General features: G+C 32.5%; 3 protein-coding genes across 4 annotated transcripts; all 3 read left to right on the forward strand.

The window, feature by feature from the left end:
- Window positions 1-2,905: 2,905 nt before the first annotated feature.
- On the forward strand, window positions 2,906-5,610 carry LOC120162648 (probable protein S-acyltransferase 16). Of its 2 annotated transcripts, none has more exons than XM_039172759.1 (7): window positions 2,906-3,312; window positions 4,445-4,537; window positions 4,628-4,729; window positions 4,812-4,886; window positions 4,964-5,062; window positions 5,160-5,255; window positions 5,486-5,610. In XM_039172759.1, the coding sequence occupies exons 1-7, from the start codon at window positions 3,040-3,042 to the stop codon at window positions 5,591-5,593; spliced, it is 846 nt and encodes a 281-aa protein (XP_039028690.1). In that variant the 5' UTR covers window positions 2,906-3,039; the 3' UTR covers window positions 5,594-5,610. The 2 variants fall into 2 exon arrangements, with proteins under 2 accessions (XP_039028690.1, XP_039028691.1); XM_039172760.1 differs by having other exon boundaries at window positions 5,160-5,251; window positions 5,486-5,594.
- A 4,366-nt stretch (window positions 5,611-9,976) lies between these two features.
- Window positions 9,977-12,479, forward strand: LOC120162708 (ethylene-responsive transcription factor WRI1-like). The gene is made up of 6 exons (XM_039172808.1): window positions 9,977-10,119; window positions 10,191-10,273; window positions 10,387-10,395; window positions 10,481-10,569; window positions 10,650-10,851; window positions 11,971-12,479. Exons 1-6 carry the CDS (start codon window positions 9,977-9,979, stop codon window positions 12,477-12,479), a joined length of 1,035 nt encoding a protein of 344 aa, XP_039028739.1.
- Window positions 12,480-13,347: 868 nt separating this feature from the next.
- LOC120162640 (protein RBL-like) lies at window positions 13,348-14,891 on the forward strand. Its single transcript, XM_039172750.1, has 4 exons — window positions 13,348-13,436; window positions 13,524-13,622; window positions 14,137-14,370; window positions 14,683-14,891. The coding sequence occupies exons 1-4, from the start codon at window positions 13,418-13,420 to the stop codon at window positions 14,880-14,882; spliced, it is 552 nt and encodes a 183-aa protein (XP_039028681.1). The 5' UTR covers window positions 13,348-13,417; the 3' UTR covers window positions 14,883-14,891.
- Window positions 14,892-18,188: the final 3,297 nt, after the last annotated feature.

The raw sequence follows: 18,188 nt of genomic DNA on the forward strand, positions 1-18,188 counted from the left end.
GAATCTCACTGTGCAGTTTGTAAAGAGCTGTTCGATCTAGATTGTGAAGCTCGGGAAATGCCTTGTAGGCATATTTACCATTCGGATTGCATTTTACCCTGGCTTTCAACTCAAAACACATGTCCAGTTTGTCGCCATGAGTTGCCAAGGGAAAATAACGGAAACAACTTAGGAGAAAACGAAACAGTTAGAGATGAAGAAGCCGTGGGATTAACAATATGGAGGTTACCGGGAGGTGGGTTTGCAGTGGGGAGGTTTTCCGGTGCGAGGAGAGCAGCGGAGAGAGAGTTCCCTGTTGTTTTCACTGAGACGGATGGCGGGTTTAATAATGCAGCAGGTGCTCCTAGAAGGATTTCATGGGCGCCAAGTGGGAGAATGTCGCAAGAAAGTGGAGGATTGGGGCAAGTTTTTCGGAGTTTTGCTTCGTTACTGGGTAGGTTTAGGTGCTCCTCGTCTCGTTCAGGTTCATATTCGGGGTTTACGAGGAGAAGTAGAACAAGTTCAGTGTTTGGTAGATCATCTCGCAGAGATAGCAATTGGGATTTAGAAGGTTGAATGGTCTTTCTACATTTTAAATTTAACCTGTTTTCCTTTTATCTGATACTATAATGTTGCAATTTTCATCAAGGGAGGGAATGTTTGTAGATTGTATTATTTTACTCGATGTAAATAACAACACGTTTGGTGACGGAATGAAGAATTACTCGAGCTTAGATTCTGTTGAAAGAGAAAGGCTTTTATGAATTGGTATGTGCATCGAAGAGGAAGAAGTAGAAGAAGCTTTTGTGGTTAGTATGACCTTTTTGTGGTTGCTGAGGTACTAATCCTCCCGTATAAATTGATGTTACGCCTAAATTTGTTCAGTTAACTAGCTGCCTTGATAATCATGCCCTTGGTTCTTTCTTGTATGTAATTTGCTATCAGGAATCTTGTGATTTATTTGCAGTCCTTAATACAAATTATCATGTTGTTGATATTGTTTCTTTTCGGTTTTACTCGACTGGAAGCCAGTCTGCATGCAGCAACTGGTATTCTTAAGCTGGTTTTGGATTTTCGCTTGAATTACTTACCATGTGATGGATTCTGTAATTTTAATTTTCCATTCCATTATTCATTATTGAGCTTAAATGTGATATTGCGCCAATGGTACCTTGATCATTTTGTAGGCATGGATAGACACATGTACAAGTCCAATGGATTTGTTGGTTGGACAGCTTCGATAATACCTTATCAAACTGTTCAGTCTTACTGATGCAATGAGGGTTTCCTACTGTCATTTGTTTTCCCTTGTTACCTTCTTTCGACATGAATGCTTTAATTAGTGAAAATTAATTGATATCTTGAAGAACTCTCTGCTTTAGAAGTTGGTTTGTAATTTATTTTTACCCTGTGACACTTGCAAGATTTTTTTCCTTCTTCTCCCAATCAAACATGGACTTGTTCAGCAATGTGAGTTTGAAAGGGTTAAAATCAGTATGCCTGTGATTGCATGGTTTCCTTTAATGTTAAAAAGTTTATGTAGGAGAAAGGCAATCAAGAACTTCAGCATTGCACAAAATCTTAGAAAGCAGATATACTGAACTGGAAACAGAACATGGTGGGATGTTTTGTGGAGCGTACATACTTAAACTATTGCATTTCCTGCACTTTTCAGTTCCCAATGTTTGTGCATCATTCTTTGCATGCTATGGATATAAAACTTTATTTTTTTTCATGGTGTTATTCTTGAATTGGAAGGCTGGTTAAAGCGTCTCTATCATGCATGTCGTAATTGCTGTGGTGTTGTTTGAGACACTGGTATGCTTTGTAATGGAAATGTGGCTTGTGATGTGAATGTCCAATTTTGAGCCATTGGATTGTTTGATTTCATTGTGAATAGCATCACAGTTGCAATGTGGATGTTATTATCTACTATAGTTTAGCCACTGCAGAGTCTCTGCACGACTTGTACAAGGAAATGTAGGATTTATTACAGAATTTATCATTTCAAATATTCATAAATCGATTTTCCCAAAGAAAGCATGGATTGAAGTAGCAAACCCCAACTCACCTTACCTTAATCTTGATACATGTGTGTAAAATGCTTATTAAATCGGAATTATTAGCTCGAATCAATTCAGTTTAGTTGATTTTCGATCAACCTGATCAAGAAATTCACTCTACATGGGTTTAATATGTTGGTTGTTAAACCAAATAAACTGAATAACTCAGGCATACCCTTTATATAACTGATGTGGCCGTCCGGTTCAGAAACTCTGTCGTTTGGGTTAGGGTCAATATATATGGAGAAGTCCAACCGATCGAATCAAACAAATGCAGACCCTTGAATCAAATGCCAAAATTATACTAAGGTCAATCTGAAAACAATAGGAACATCGGAGAAAATGAAAAGTTCGGCGGCATTGAATCATCAATAGTTCTACATATATAAAATTATAGGTTTAATATGCTAATTCACCACCTGAGCTTCATATTGTTTCTCAATTTAGTATCTAAACCGTTTTTAACCACTTTGGTGCCTAATTTTGCCAATCATTCTCAAAGTAGTACCTATGATTAATATAATAAATTGAGAATGATTTTCAAGTTCAGATATTAAAATGTCTTTTTCTTCTTCTTTCAAAATGGTAATTCTTTGAGAACTGTTAAGTTCAGATATCAAAGTAGTAAAAAAAATGGCATTAGCCATAGGTGCCATATTGAGAACAATTGTCAAGTTTAGCTGTTAAAGTGGTTCCAAAAATATTTTAAAGTATCAAGTTGAAAAACGTTATAAAGTTTAGGGACCAATTAATATATTAACCCAAAATTATAATATAACAGTCGTTTCCCAACAGAGACCAACCTCCAAATTAAAAGGTTCAACATTTTCTCCGCAAAATTCCTTGAGGGAAAAAAAGGAAAACATTTCTCCACAAAACATAATTTTCTTTTAAAAAAAGGAGATCACCTTGATATCAGCAGCACCGGAAACTTTGACGTTTTTCACGGTGGCGCATCCCCAACTTATCCGAACATTATATAGTAAACAGCTGAGTCATGAGGCCGGGATTCAGCTTTTCCTTCCCCGTAACGGTTGTTGTTTTCGTCATCACTTTTGTTTACTTTTGTACGGTCTTCGTTTTCATACACCGCTGGTTCGGTCTAATGACCTCCCCTGGTATGGTTAACGCCCTCGTTTATACCAGTATCTCCGTCATGTGTGTGTTTAACTACGCCGTTGCCATCTTGGCGGATCCGGGTCTGGTTCCTTCTACTTACATGCCCGACATCGAAGATTCCACAGTCTCTATCCATGAGATCAAACGCAAGGTACGGACAGAATCACTTTTCTGGTAAGGTTGCTCATGTTTCCCGTCCGTGATTTTCTTTTTCCTCTAAATAATGTTAAACTCAATGTTTTTTATGAAAATGATTAATGATTGCCAGTTGAATTTTCTATAAATAATAGAGAATAATGTTGTGGTTATTGTTTTTTTCTCTTTATTGTGTCAAACCATTTGTTTCAACTATTGCTCGACGTACACCCGGGGGCGGATCTAAAAATTAAAAAATGAGGGTTCAAAATTATAATACTCTATTTTAAAAAAAAATTAGGCATGCAAATTTCCTTATTTTTCATATTTCTATTAACAAATTAAACTAAATTTAAATTTTCCCCCAAAATAATGGGTGTGCAAGTGCTCCCCTAGAGAGCCACATGCATCCGCCACTGCGTACACCCATGTTCCATGCAACCTTCAAGCCTTCATAAGTTTCCCATAATTCCGCATTCAGAAAACCCTTTGAAAACCCGAGTAGCCATTGTCCAACAACATCTCGTATAGGAATCACCCCAGGAGGCCAATCATCCTAATCTCCTGTTCTTTTTAATGTGACAAAGATGCCAAACAAGAAGATGAGCAAAATACATTCTCAAAAGTATTGCTACTTAATTTTGGTATCAAACATGTCCGTTTTTAGATATATTTAGGGTTTGTGACTCTCGTTCTCAATAACATCGTCTCTAAGCTTTGCACTTGTATTTATGGTAGTAAAAACATAATTACTTCTCGAGTGTGAAGAAGAAACCACAATAAGTTATTGCCCCTGAGTTGCTCCTGCATTCAGGGTTTTGACTCACTATAGCATCACCATGGTATACTGATCTTAGTATCTGCTACTTGACACTCGCCGCATCATTCTTTTTAGAACGACACTCGCTTTCATCGAGGTCTCTGTAAGTACCGATACATCAACCTATTGGCGTAATCAGGGGAAGTATTGCTGTCTTGTGTCACCGTTGCGATTTCCTTGTTTTTTCAATGGATAACTTTTAAGCATGACTTTGTGGCTCATGTTTGATCTAACGTATTAATGTAGTCAATGAATTGTCTTCACATTTAGGAGGTTAACAGGCTTGTGTTTGGATAGTTAAAAAACATTTGTCTGAAATGTTCCATAGGGAGGGGACTTGAGATATTGCCAAAAGTGTTCTCATTTTAAGCCTCCTCGTGCACATCACTGTCGTATTTGCAAGATGTGCATTTTGAGAATGGTACGTGCAATCTATGTTGCTGTTATTATTATCCATGCATGTACCTGAATGCCCTCAATAATGTGCTAAAGTGCTCTTCTTGATTATAAGGATCACCATTGCGTTTGGATTAATAATTGCGTCGGCCATGCCAACTACAAGGCCTTCTTTGTCTTCGTTGTGTATGCCATAACTGCTTGCTTCTATTCTCTGGTATGTCCTATCATAATAACATATCTATTTTCACCCTGAGTTCTTGAAACCCTTTGGTCATTACTATTCTCTTAACTGACAGGTTTTGCTCTTCGGTAGCCTTAACAGTGATTCCCAAATCGATGAGCAGCAGAGAGATTCTCTCAGAATCGTATATGTAATGTCGATGATTGTCAAACTTCTAGAGCTAGAACTCACCATATTGGTGCCATGCTCATGACTTAACAATTTCAGGTTATTTCTGGACTGTTTCTGCTCCCATTGAGTGTGGCCTTAAGTGTTTTGCTGGGTTGGCATATCTACCTCATTTTGCAAAACAAGACAACAATTGAGGTAATGAGAGTGTTATATGTGCCGTATGTTGGTTTATTTTCAATTCTGATCTTGAATTGCTAAACATTTCCTTTTTGTTTTGTTCGAAATTCGGCAGTATCATGAAGGGGTGAGAGCTCTGTGCCTTGCAGAGAAAGGAGGAACTGTGTACGAGCATCCATATGATCTCGGGGCCCATGAAAATCTATCGTCGGTAATCACTAGCAACGGAACTGTTATCTTGTCAAATCGGAGAAGACCTCATTTTGTTATTTTTAGCTTTAGATTGTAGCCACCGAGTGTTCAAATATCCCCAATCTTGTATATCTTAAGTGGCCTTGATATGCAGAGTTTTAGTACTCCAGCTGACCGAGCCTAGATTGAACATCATGAACTTGGTGCATTCTTCGCCTTATTTCAGCTGTTGCCGTCTTGTTGTTTCAGGTATTGGGTCCAAGTATCTTCTGCTGGATATGCCCCACAACGAGACACATAGGTGACGGTCTGCGCTTTCAAACATCCTACGATTCCATTCCCGCCGCATCAAAATGAAGTCTCGATTGTATTTGACAGAACGTTGGCTAATACCAAAAGCTGTCGATGCTCGAGGGATTGATGAATGCTTAACTTGTGATCATGTACGCTATCACCTTGCTTTCGTCCGGGAAAGAGAGAATACGAAATGCGTGTTCATCGCTTTTGAAGCTATTGCTGCGAGTGGCAATATGGAAAGGTCCCCTGTCCATAACCAGGCAATGCAAGTCTCCAAAGCAATTATAATTAGAAATATGATTTTGTAGAGTTTTACTTTTACCCTTGTGTTTTTTGAGCTTCTAGTTAGTTTTATTATTAGTACACACATTGTCCATTAAAGAAGGCATCAATGTAGAAAACTTATATAAATCATGTACAAGAAAACTGTATAATCCTTGTAGCTATAAAATACTAACAGAAGTTTTGGTAATAATTGGCAAATAGGCACACTGTTCAGAAATTTATCTGAATTTTAATTCCAAGAATATATTATTTATTTCATGTATCTAAATTTATTTATAATTAGATTTATACAAATATTATAAAATTAAAAAAAAATAAAAAGCTAAACAATTAAACTACACCTATAAAATTGAACAAAACAAATTGATTTAAATAGAATTGAATCGAAATAATTTAATTTAATTTTTTGAGATAAAATCATAAGTAACATGTAAAAGTCAAAGTAAAAGATAAAATAGAGGTGCATCGATGTTTTTCAACCGGTCCGACCAATCACCCTGGATTACGGCTGATCTTACCGCCGTCCAAATTGGACATGCGTTTTCACGTGATTTAAAACCCCTGTACTGTGCATATAAAATAAAAAAAATTGGTACCAAAATGTCACAATTAACCCGGTTTGATACCAAACCGATTTCTTTTCCTATTTTTGTGGCTGGAATAAACAATTCTTTTAGTATGGGTCGGCTCATGTGATTTAAAATCATGATTTTAGTAATATTAATTATTCATAATACAATTAGATTCATAAGTATTAATTATAGTTTGTCTTTAACTATTTAATTTTCATATCTTCCCCATCATTAAGATCTTCATTACTATCTTTACACTCATTATTTTTTTAAATGATATACTTAAAACGTTCGCATGCACGTGGATTAGGAGTTTTTTTTATAGATATAATCATCGATATCCGATCTATTGATCGACTAATCTAGATTGGGTATTACAGAGGCGATGATGACCCTCTCAACCCAGTTTGCTCCATTCGCAAAAGCAATGATTCTAACCCCTAATTTTATTTAAAAAATCTAGTGTCTCATCTTATTATACCATCTGATTATTGATTAGAGTTAGAGTTTTTAATTTTCGGTCTATATCTTTTTAATATTTAAAGTTAGTGCCAATTGAACATCTATAGTTGAAATTGAAATTTTAATATTAAAAAATTTTGCCATTTTTTCGGAGGATGGAATATTCAGTATTTTAATATGATCGGGTCACTGGCTCACTGCTCATTAAAAATTATTTTCAAGGTGATTAAGTATTTACAATATGAATATACACATGTGATGTAAGTATTAATAATAAGGATTAATGGTCCACTGATGAAATGCATTAATGGTCCACTGATGAAATGTTTCGTCTTCAACTATTTAATTGTCATATCTTTTCTATCATTAATTGTATTCTTTTTACTTTCCTTTTTTAATTATATTATATTTTAAATGATACTAAACATGTCAACAACACGTGGATTAGGTGTCTTCTTTTTTATCTCGGTATTTATCATAATATATTTCACTTTTTTCAATTATTTATTATTCATTTTCTTTTTAATTTAAAAAATAAATTTATCCGTTATTATTTTATTAATAATATTTATAATTGTATTTTATTGATTAAGTATCATTATACCTTCGAAGACCCCCAACTTCCTTCCTCACAAGACCTCCACACAGATGTTTCATTTCGTTAGAGTTCTAAACAATTTTCTAAGTCGTTTATAGTAGTTAAATAAAAAATTTAGACAAAACTACTGATAGACTTAAACAGTCTAATGGTGCGAAATTCAAAGATCTTACAATTGATCTTCATAGTATGTCGACTTATGTATAGTTTTGATATCTTTACAACTTACACAAGCACTAAAGTCATTATAAAAATTCCTAAACAAGATTGAAAAATGGAATGCAACACTCATAATCTTGATATCGTCTTCTTCAATCTTCATGATTAACATTCCTCTTCATTCAAACACTGATCGACAATAATTTTTTCACCGACTGCAATTTTATGTTTAGTTTAAAAAATGATGAATTATCAATGACCGACGAGCCACATTTGTTCCTATTAACAATTATATTTATAAAATTATTTTTTTGTAATTATGATTAAATATAATTATTATATTACTAATTATATTTTCTAAATGATTTATGGTATCAAAACACACACCTAACTACGTTTGAAAATCCACAAATTAATTAAAATTGAATATAATTACTTGTAGTTATATAAATGTGCCACATTTAATTAAATATTATAATTGATAGATTTCATTAAATTAAATTAAATATAATTGAAGCATTTAATTATATTCTTTAACACTTAAGAGAGGATGAAATTTCAGGACGATTTTAAAAGATTATCATATCATTATATTTGGATGTAATAAGATATAATTAATAAATATAATGTGTTTAAACTATCATTATAATTTATAAGTTTTATTAACTTGAATATGAAACGTTATGAAGTTTTATAATGAAAACAATGATTTTCTATTTTAAATTTATAACATAAATTTATTTTATATTTAAATAAATAAGTATAACATGTTATAATATTGTATAATAATACAATATTTTTAACGTGAACTATTTATATTTATATAACATGTCATAATAGTTTTATAACAAAAAAATAGTTTTTAATACAAATATTAATTTTTTTATGACATGAATTTCTTTTTAAATATAACACATTATATTACTTTTACAAAAATAATATTTATCGATATAACATTAATTTCTTTTTCTTTTTATAATGTGAACTTTTTATATGTGTATAACATGTTAAAGTTTTTTTAATGACAATTAATGTAACTAGGTTGATAGTTCATGTACTTTTCAACTCAGTTTTTATTAAATATTTTAGTGTATTGTTTCAATAAGGTAAAGGAAAAAAATGTGATGAGTAATACTTAAACATTTAAAGAATATTTTAAGGTTTAGGATAATTCTTTTATAATGATTAATATTGTTTTTAAATTTAAATTTGTCTAATTATCAAATATCACACAATGAATTAAAATATAATTACATTATATTAATTAAACATGTTTATAAAAATAAAACTTATAATAATTATATTTTTGTACAATTATTTATGATGTCCAAAAACAATAGAATTACGCGTGTAAATAGCTACACTAATTTTTAATCTTTTTTTTATTTTTTTAAAAGCACGTGTATTACCTATAACATAATCATTGATGAAACTATTAGGCATAGTTTATCATTGTTTAGAGGAACAAGATCTGGCGATGGGATGCATTGGACAGATTTTTCAAAGGGTAATCATACATTTTCGGTACTCGTGTATTTAATTTTAAAATCGGTACAACTGGTTTTTTTTTTTAAAATTCAAATCAGGACAACTTGATTTATTAACTTAAATTGATTTAAGAAATAAATACTAAAAAACGTAATTCAAATATTTTATTAGACAAAAGAATATAGGTACCAAATTGTATAAGCTTGTTTATTTGGTTTTTTTTTTGTTTTTTTTTTATTTTAAATATTGGTGAAGATGTGGATTAAATTGAATATAATGTGAATTTTGAAGTTCAAATTATGAAGCCTAATGAACTTAAGGACTAATGACATAATTTTATTATTTTTCTTTGACTTGCAAGTAAAAGAATAAAAAGAGAGTGTCAATGGTAGAATATTAAACGAACGTATTCACAAACGTCAAATGAATATTTTTATGCACGTTAAACGAATAAACATAAGTATTTTTAAAAATAAATAAACAAACAAAATACTATAAATTTAAATGAACACTAATAGAATATAAATAAATTAAAAAATAAACAAACAAATACAAATATAATTCTATTAATTTAAACTATACATATATTTACCCCAAACTCTATACGCTTGGCAGCAGCATGGCTGCACACAAACACCAAGTGGTTGGTGGGGAAATTTTTATTTTTTAACCCAAACTCTATACGCTGTCCAAACCTTAACGCATTTTCCCCATTTTTTCCCACCTCTCTTCTCCTCACTCTGTTTCAGTTTTTTTTTTTTTGTAAACCCGGTCATCTATATGTATATATAAGTAGAACGTCATTAACAAGTAACCCTCGATCTCTTAAGCTTATTATACAAAAACAATAATCATTTTGTATAGAAAAAATAAGTAGAAATGAAGAGGTCTCCAATTATACCCGTAATAATATCAGACAAACCCAAGAATAAAAGGGCTAGAAAACAACAAAACACTCACGAGAATTGCAGCTCGAAAGCTAACTCTGCTAGAAGAAGCTCCGTTTACAGAGGAGTCACCAGGTGCGTAGAATTCTGGGTTTCTTTTTGGGTTGATTTTGAATTGCATGCCTGATATTTTTGTGTTACAAAAGGCATAGATGGACTGGGAGATTTGAGGCTCACCTTTGGGACAAATCTTCATGGAATAACATCCAGAGCAAGAAAGGAAAACAGGGTAATGAATTCAATCATTTCATGTCATGGTTTAGTTTCAGTTCTGGACAGAGCTCAGATTACTGACTCTGTTTTCTATTTTTATTGCTCTGTTCCATGCATTTGTCGCCTCAGTTTATTTGGGTAAGTCCTCCATCTTTCTAAACAATTCAGTAAATAAATTCAAAGACAGGGAAAAAATGGTAAAATTCATTGTGCCGATGTGTAGGGGCTTATGATAGTGAGGAAGATGCAGCACGAACCTATGATCTCGCAGCTCTCAAGTATTGGGGCACTGAAACCACCTTGAATTTTCCGGTATTTTAAAAACATTTTACTTTTGGATTTGGTGTGTGGAAAAAAACAAAGCAATTTTGAAAATGATGTGATTAATCCAGATGGATCGATACGAAAAAGAGATCGAAGAAATGAACAAGGTGTCCAAGGAAGAGTACTTGGCCTCCTTACGCCGGCAGAGCAGTGGATTCTCCAGGGGAGTTTCGAAATACAGAGGAGTGGCTAGGCATCACCACAATGGCAAATGGGAAGCGCGAATTGGTCGAGTTTTCGGGAACAAATATCTCTATTTAGGAACTTACGGTCAGCCACTAATCTCCATCTCATTATTACCCATTGCCTATTATCATTTTTTTAATAATTTAATAAAGTTATAAAGTTGATATTTTTTTTTTAATTTATTGATAATGTATATATATATTCTATAAATATAATTGTTCGAATAGATGATCTTTAAAAAAAACATTATTTTTTACTTTTTATCATGGAAACCACTAGATGAATTATATACTTATGACGACGTAGATTATAAAACTATAAACAACCGATATATATAAAATAATTTTACTAGAGTTCCCCTTGAAACTTGGTTTAAATAATTTAATTAAAGAGATTCTTGTGGTAGGTAATTTTTAAATTAGTGTGTCCAATTCATTACTATCAAACTGGTCAAAAAACCAGTTCAATAAATTATAAAATAACAGGACTATACTAAATACACGTGTGTTAAGCACGTGACTATCACTCACCCATCTAAGCTCAAGTCATGAATAAGACAACTTTTAGTCTTGAACTTGGTGAAAATAAATAAATTAGTCCCTGAAGATTTTCTTTCCACGTTAGAATACAGTTTTTTAGTGACGTGGTATATTAATGTTAGATTAAATAATAAATCCTGAAGGATCACATCATTAAAATGAAAGAAAAATTAAATTCAAAATTAACAGGACAAAAAGAATTAGGGGCCTAGTTGAAAAATAGTGAATTTTTAATAAACAGTTGTTCTATCCGAGATTCATAAACATCGCCAGCGGAGTAAGAAGCGGGGCAGAGATCACGTGCCTTGGGAGAACAAAATGGACCGATAGTGACTGAAGATTTTGGGAATATTTCTTTAAAATAACTAGTTAATTCAAAGGATATTATTTTAATTGTTTGTGTGAATACGAAAACACATCTTCCAATTAAATTCGGGTTTATTTTAGGTTAGATCGGGTCGGGTTTGTTTCTTCATTGCATGATTCCTTATAGCAAGTTAATCCTGAGAGTTTTAGTCTACACGATTAGGCGTACACAACTTTTCTCGTATTGCATTGATTTACTAGCCATAAATACATGTAAATGATAGTTTAAAAGAAATTTTATTTGGGATTAACTAATTAAAGAATTAAATATCGATAATTAAATATATATGTTTTTAAGACACACAAGAGGAAGCAGCAGCAGCATATGATATGGCAGCATTGGAGTACAGGGGAGCTAATGCAGTCACCAACTTCGACATTAGTCGTTATATAGAACGTTTGAAGCATAAAGGAATTTTGATTCTCGATCAACCGCAAGGACAGAGTCCCGAATCAGCCGAAGCTCGACCGATAGAAGCCGAAGAAGTCGAACAACCGCAGCATCAACAAGGAGTAGAAGAAGCTGTTGACATATCTCAACTTTTTCAGTACATGCAAATGCAGCTGCCTCTATGCGTTGACAACACAACAATGTTCGGAACGGAGACGACCGATGGCAACGAGCTAGCATGGAGTTTCTGCATGGATTCAGGGTTGACGTCTTTCTTCGCTCCAGATTTCCCTCTTGAGGAAACCGGCGAATTACCCAACTTGTTCGATGATATAACGTTGGACGATAACATCGACTTAATATTTGATCTGGGGCATGAAGATAACGCGGGTAAGTGGGAATGGCCCGTCGGATGATGAAAGTGGCAGTGTCAAAGTTGGTGCATCCATGAACATGCAAAATGTATGCATGCTAATTGCTATGCATTTTCTTTAATAAAATTAAAATGAAAAGAGGAGGGACTAATAAAGTGAAGTCCAGACTTGTTCTTTTTGGTTTTTGTTTAACATCGATCCCATTCAAATCAAAGGTTACATTTTGATAAAACTATGCAAGGAAAAAGGAATTCCATTCAAACCAAATTGAGGTATCTCCATACACCAAATTGACTTTATCCTGTTAGTCAAAGCTCTGTTAGGGATGAACAACGTAATATGTTGTAGAGGACATGGAAGTGGTACATTGTGATTAGCAATGACCATCTCATTTGGATTCGAGGGATTCTAATTCAGTTGGGTCGATTTTTTATTTTAAAAATTTAGGTTTATGTTAATTTTCTTAAAGATGGGTTGATTGAATTTCAATTTAGGGTGAAAACTTCAATCTAATCTAATATTATAATTATTTTTATATATATTTTTAATATAATTACAATAAAATCTATTTCTATATTGTTTTTAATTAAATCTTTATTTGATCTTAATAAATTATATACATTTAAGCTGAATCGAGTTTTAACTTAAAAATCGGAGCACTTAAAATTAAGTGATTTTTTTTTAAATCCAAATAAAATCAAATATAAGTGAAAAATATTAATTTTCAAATCGAGTTTGAATGGATAAAAACCAATTTCTCATTTTGATTGACTAATTTTTTTTTACTGATTTTATTTTTTTGAAATAAAATTTAGACACTGTTGATAAAAAAAACATTAGATCAATAGGTAAACGTTAGGGATAAACAATGTTTAATATTATTCCAAATTTAGGGTGGGGGAAGGGTTTATTCAGTTGTTCTTGGAGAAATCTTTCCTCTTTGGGTGTCTGTCTCAATAGGAGCTCAAAACTAGTAGAAGATGAATGCCCCAATTTTTGGTAAGACTTCTCTTTCTGTCTCTCGTTTCAAAAATTACTTTTTTTCTTATTATTTTCGGCTTTCTAAAATTGTGTTTTATTTGGAAGATCCATTGCAAGGAGATTTTCCAGAGGTGATAGAAGAGTATTTGGAGCATGGGGTTATGAAATGCATTGCCTTTAGTCGCCGTGGAACCATTCTCGCCGGTATCTCTCTCTCTCTCTAGTATACTTTTAAAGAAAATTGCTGCTATGTATGTTGAGTTGTTGTTATTATTATTGTTGTTGAAGTGCTATTTTTTCACTTATTCTCAAATGGTTGAGTGTTTCCTAGCGAATTCAGCTAGTTGGAGTTGCAAATTATATTCTTTTGGGGTTAAAGCTTACTTGGTTTCTATTGTTAACTACAATTTGCACAAGGGAAAGGAATCCATAGGTGATTGTTAATAACATAGCACTGTTTGAAGAAGAAAAACAGGGAAAATGCGATATCTTTTCCTCATATATGATTTTGCTTAAACAGTATTTGCTTATTTCCTCCTGATTTCAAAGACCACTGAAAACCGGAGTGCATTTGCTCCAGATTTCAAAGAACTTGAAGAAAATGGAGAGTACGTAGAACGAGAAGACTAGTTTGATCTGGTGCCTGAAACCGAAAAGGTGATATAAAACAGATATTGTGCATCAATATTTTGTTTCTAAAATATTCTTTCTGGTGCAGGTGATGAAGTTGATATTGTGACAGTGGAGAAGGATCCATTCAGTGATTCTGATATGTCTCAAGAGGAGTTACGCTTCTTGTCTGCTGTTCCTTGTCCTGATGATCCCCAACAGCAGGAAAAATGCGTGGGAAGTTCATCAAAGTTGATTGATAGTAATCACGCCGGGTCCCCTCTCTCAGAAGAGAATGGACAGAATGGACAAGCAGCCCACAATGCCTCAAGTCCACTCGAAGGTAAATTTGCCCCCTCAAATGTAATAAATGTTTCAATGTTCTTCTTAGTCCAATTTAACTGGAATAGTATGCTAGCTGCATAGAATAGTGGAGTTCATTGGTCCTCATTTGTAATATAGGTTCTCAAATGTAATTAGCCACTTAGCCGGTTCATTTAAGTTGTTGGGATGGATGGAGGGTTCTGGTAGGGTTTGTTGATTCAATTTTTGGTGTTATCGTGTTATGTAATATATAAAAAAAATGTTCTGGTAGGGATTGTTGGTGTTGTATGTTGGTTTCCCAAGTTTAAGATGAGTTGTGTGTTTGTTACAGAGGACCCAGGGGGAGGCAATCAGTCGAAAAGAAAACGGAAGCTTTCGGAGAAGGGGTTGAAGTTGCAGGCAGAGAAGGTGAGGAAGCCAATGAAACTCTTGAAATCTTCTGGTAGGTTATCAAAAACAAAAAATAATTCTGTTGTTGATCAGGATTATGGCAATGGTTTATATGACGATGATGGATCTGATGATTACTAGATGATCATAATTCTCAGTAAGGGAAACCTTGTAGGCGGACAGCTTAGAGCTACGTATATCAATTTTCCTTTTTAAGAGATTGCCAAATGAGCTTAGTATCCATGGATGCACATATCTCCTAGACATATGCTATGGCAGACATGATCAGAGCAACACTTGTTTCAAACACATATCTCAACAATTCTAATATAAAATTGAATATTTATCAAAACAAAGCATAAATACTTATTAAGATGAATTTATTCACTATCAATTATTTAAATAAATTAGATTACATAAATTATTTAAATAATTTTCATGAAGTAAAAGAGTTAATTTAAATAAATAAAAATAACAATATCAATTAATTAATCATGTTATTAGTTAAAATAATATAAAAAAGTTATTTATATTATATATCTTTAAATTATTTTTAAGATCATTTTAATTTTTTTTTGAATATTTGAAGATTCTAATTTCTTTAAATTATAATTTTCATTTTAAATTAATTTCTAAGCCTTTAAACGTTCCAAATTCTTCCCTAAATTATGATTTTCATTTTAAATTAATTCCTAAACTTTTAAACGATCTAATAATATTCTCCAAATTTATTTAAAAGCTTGGGGACCAATATAGAATGAGAGTCATAATTTGAGTATGAAATTAAAATGTTAAAAATTTGGGGATTGGTTTAAAATAAAAATTATAATTTAGGGACGTATAATACAATTAACTCTTTAAATGTATAAAGTATAAACTATTAAAAAGATAATGAGGTTATGCCTTGGAACAAAAGATTAGGACATTTAGCTTTTTGGAGCTAAATAACGTGTCCTCTAAATCATGAATAGATGGCAATTACTGGTGGAGTTTGTCTCATTTGACTATGAAACTCACTTTTCCTTCGCATAATCTACAAATTGGCAATTAATAGATACCATCTTGCTGACATCTTCACCAAAGCTTTGCATTCTCCTGCTTTTCATAGCTTTGTAGTCAAGACGTGTCTTATAAATATTCGTTAGGTTAGACAGTTAAGCTTTGTATAGGGCTCTATATATTGAGGTTTTGTATTTACGTGTTTATTATGGAGTTTTCAAGATAATAAAATCTTCTTCTCAATTCTCAAATTTGTTGTAGTACTTAATCATGTGTTAAGAATTGAGTTAAACCAACAATTGTGATTTGGAACTTTAACTTTATAGGTTTACATCACCCTGGTTGTTGTGAGGAATGGGGTGCTTTCTAAAACCTTAAGTTCAATCTACCTATACTTTTTTTTTTGTAACAAAAGACATTTTACTTATTTTATAGGATTGTATTTCTTTTCAACCATTAATATAGTAATATTCTTTTAAGTCGGGGAGTTGTTTTCATCAAGTTAATATGCAGGTTTCAGTTGATGTTCTGTATTTTTAATTGAAAAAAAATATGGTTGAGTTTGTGAGTTTATGACGAATACTTTATGAACTAAATGTTTGGCAGGAAGTTGGCTGAAGTTGCATGCCGAATGGTGATGGGCATTGGACTGGATTCTCGTTTTACCACATGCCATGTATGAACACAATCATCACTGCCCCTATCTCATCAAACAATTGAAGAAAGTGTAAATTCTCTCTTTGATTCTATTTACCTTTTGCATATTAACAAATCTACATGCATGTCTGTTATACCGCCACCTCTATCCCTCTGAGAATACTGTTCTGCACATACCTACGGAGTTGCAACATGGTTCCGGCAAATACGTCTCCGCATCCCAATTGTTGGCTCTGCTAACCTACTAGTGGTCGTTGACTCATTCTTCATCTGTCTTGTTGTACATCAATAAAATCTTATATTTATTGGATAACATAGGTTTTAACACCGGACCTCAAGTTTTTACTGCATTGTCTCGTGTTTTCGTTTTGTAATGAGAAACACTTACAGCTAAATTCAGGTAAGGCGGAGAGACCACCCTGGTAAAGCATGTCAAATAATTTAATACATTGAATGTGTCTGCCTACCATACCATTTTAAATGTCAACAACAGAGTTGGTGGGTGTTTGTGTGGCCTCTGCAGGATTTTATATATATTTGGCCTCAACATATTCAATGCTGAATCCCAATAATGAAATAAAAATGAGTTACCACAGTCTTTTTTTTTTACAATTTACTCCATTGCTGATATAATGCAGGTGAAGCAGCATAGTTTACAAGTGTGATGCTTTGCTCTCTACAATAGTATTCTTTTTTAAAAGGTAGGATGAATCAGCCAAACATCGGGAGATGGAAAATGGTAAGAAATTTTTTTATAATATTGATTCCAGTCCCACATGCAGAAACTCAATGATTCGGCCTAGTTGGTTGCTGATACCTACAAGATTTTTGTATTTTTTTTCTTCTTCTTGTTGTGTGGTGGAGGGGGAGAAGCTGAGGTGGCTACTGTTGTTAGGTGAGATGTGGAAATGGAAGGGTGTGCGATTTGATTTTGTGTGAATTAGATGTGGGCAATCCCACTTATTAATAAGCAAGCAAGAAATGATAAGACATCATACCGATATCATGTTATGTTTGGAAATTATTAATTAAAATATACTCTCTTCTAAAGTGAAAAATGACGCAAAATAGTACATTAATTTAAGCGGGTAAATTATTTAGTCCAACCGGGTTATCTGGAAATTATTTTGAGATTTACGACATTTGTTATAGTGCACATGAGACTCGTTGCGTGGGTGTGACGAATTTTATAAAATATATTAAAAAAAATTAAAACTCATCACGGGGCGTGACAATTTCTATGCAAATTTATTTCATATCATATGATGAGTTTTAATTTTTAATATATTTTTATAAAATTCGTCATATAGGCGTGATGAATTCCACGAATACTATAACAAATGTCAATCCTAAAATAATTTTTGGGTTTGGACTAAATAATTTGTATGCAAAATAATTTTTGGGTTTGGACTAAATAATTTGTATGCTTAGATTATTGGGCTGATTTTGCGGAAAAAAGGAAGCTGTAATTATTATTGTTGTTTCGTGAATTCCTCCATTTGGTAAACTAAAACCATTGATAATGGCAGTATGAATATGGGTTATTAAAATTGTTTTTGGATAATTATTTGATATATTAAGGATAAAATATTTTTAAAATATTCTTAATTTATTGATGATAATAATTTATCATTTTTATCGAATATCTACTTTTTTTTAGAGTGAATAAATAACATTTTCAATTGGAATTGAAAATATTATGTTGTCCAATCTCTAATAAATCATGTAAATCAGTTAAGTTTTTAGGCTAAGACATAAAAAATATCATTAGTAGTATGTTTTATTCGATTA

This window comes from Hibiscus syriacus, unplaced genomic scaffold (genome assembly GCF_006381635.1).
Source record: "Hibiscus syriacus cultivar Baekdansim isolate YM2019G1 unplaced genomic scaffold, ASM638163v2 tig00111403_pilon, whole genome shotgun sequence".
Classification (NCBI taxonomy): domain Eukaryota; kingdom Viridiplantae; phylum Streptophyta; class Magnoliopsida; order Malvales; family Malvaceae; genus Hibiscus; species Hibiscus syriacus.

Excerpts from the sequence above, each read along its gene's own strand:
- LOC120162648 (XM_039172759.1), top strand. The coding sequence starts at position 3,040 with ATGAGGCCGGGATTCAGCTTTTCCTTCCCCGTAACGGTTGTTGTTTTC. Across the intron at positions 4,730-4,811 it reads CTGCTTGCTTCTATTCTCTG|GTTTTGCTCTTCGGTAGCCT; the intron begins GTATGTCCTATC and ends CTTAACTGACAG. Across the intron at positions 5,063-5,159 it reads AAAACAAGACAACAATTGAG|TATCATGAAGGGGTGAGAGC; the intron begins GTAATGAGAGTG and ends GAAATTCGGCAG.
- LOC120162708 (XM_039172808.1), top strand. The coding sequence starts at position 9,977 with ATGAAGAGGTCTCCAATTATACCCGTAATAATATCAGACAAACCCAAG. Across the intron at positions 10,120-10,190 it reads GTTTACAGAGGAGTCACCAG|GCATAGATGGACTGGGAGAT; the intron begins GTGCGTAGAATT and ends GTGTTACAAAAG. Across the intron at positions 10,852-11,970 it reads TCTCTATTTAGGAACTTACG|ACACACAAGAGGAAGCAGCA; the intron begins GTCAGCCACTAA and ends TATGTTTTTAAG.
- LOC120162640 (XM_039172750.1), top strand. Across the intron at positions 13,623-14,136 it reads CCGTGGAACCATTCTCGCCG|GTGATGAAGTTGATATTGTG; the intron begins GTATCTCTCTCT and ends TTTCTGGTGCAG. Across the intron at positions 14,371-14,682 it reads TGCCTCAAGTCCACTCGAAG|AGGACCCAGGGGGAGGCAAT; the intron begins GTAAATTTGCCC and ends TGTTTGTTACAG.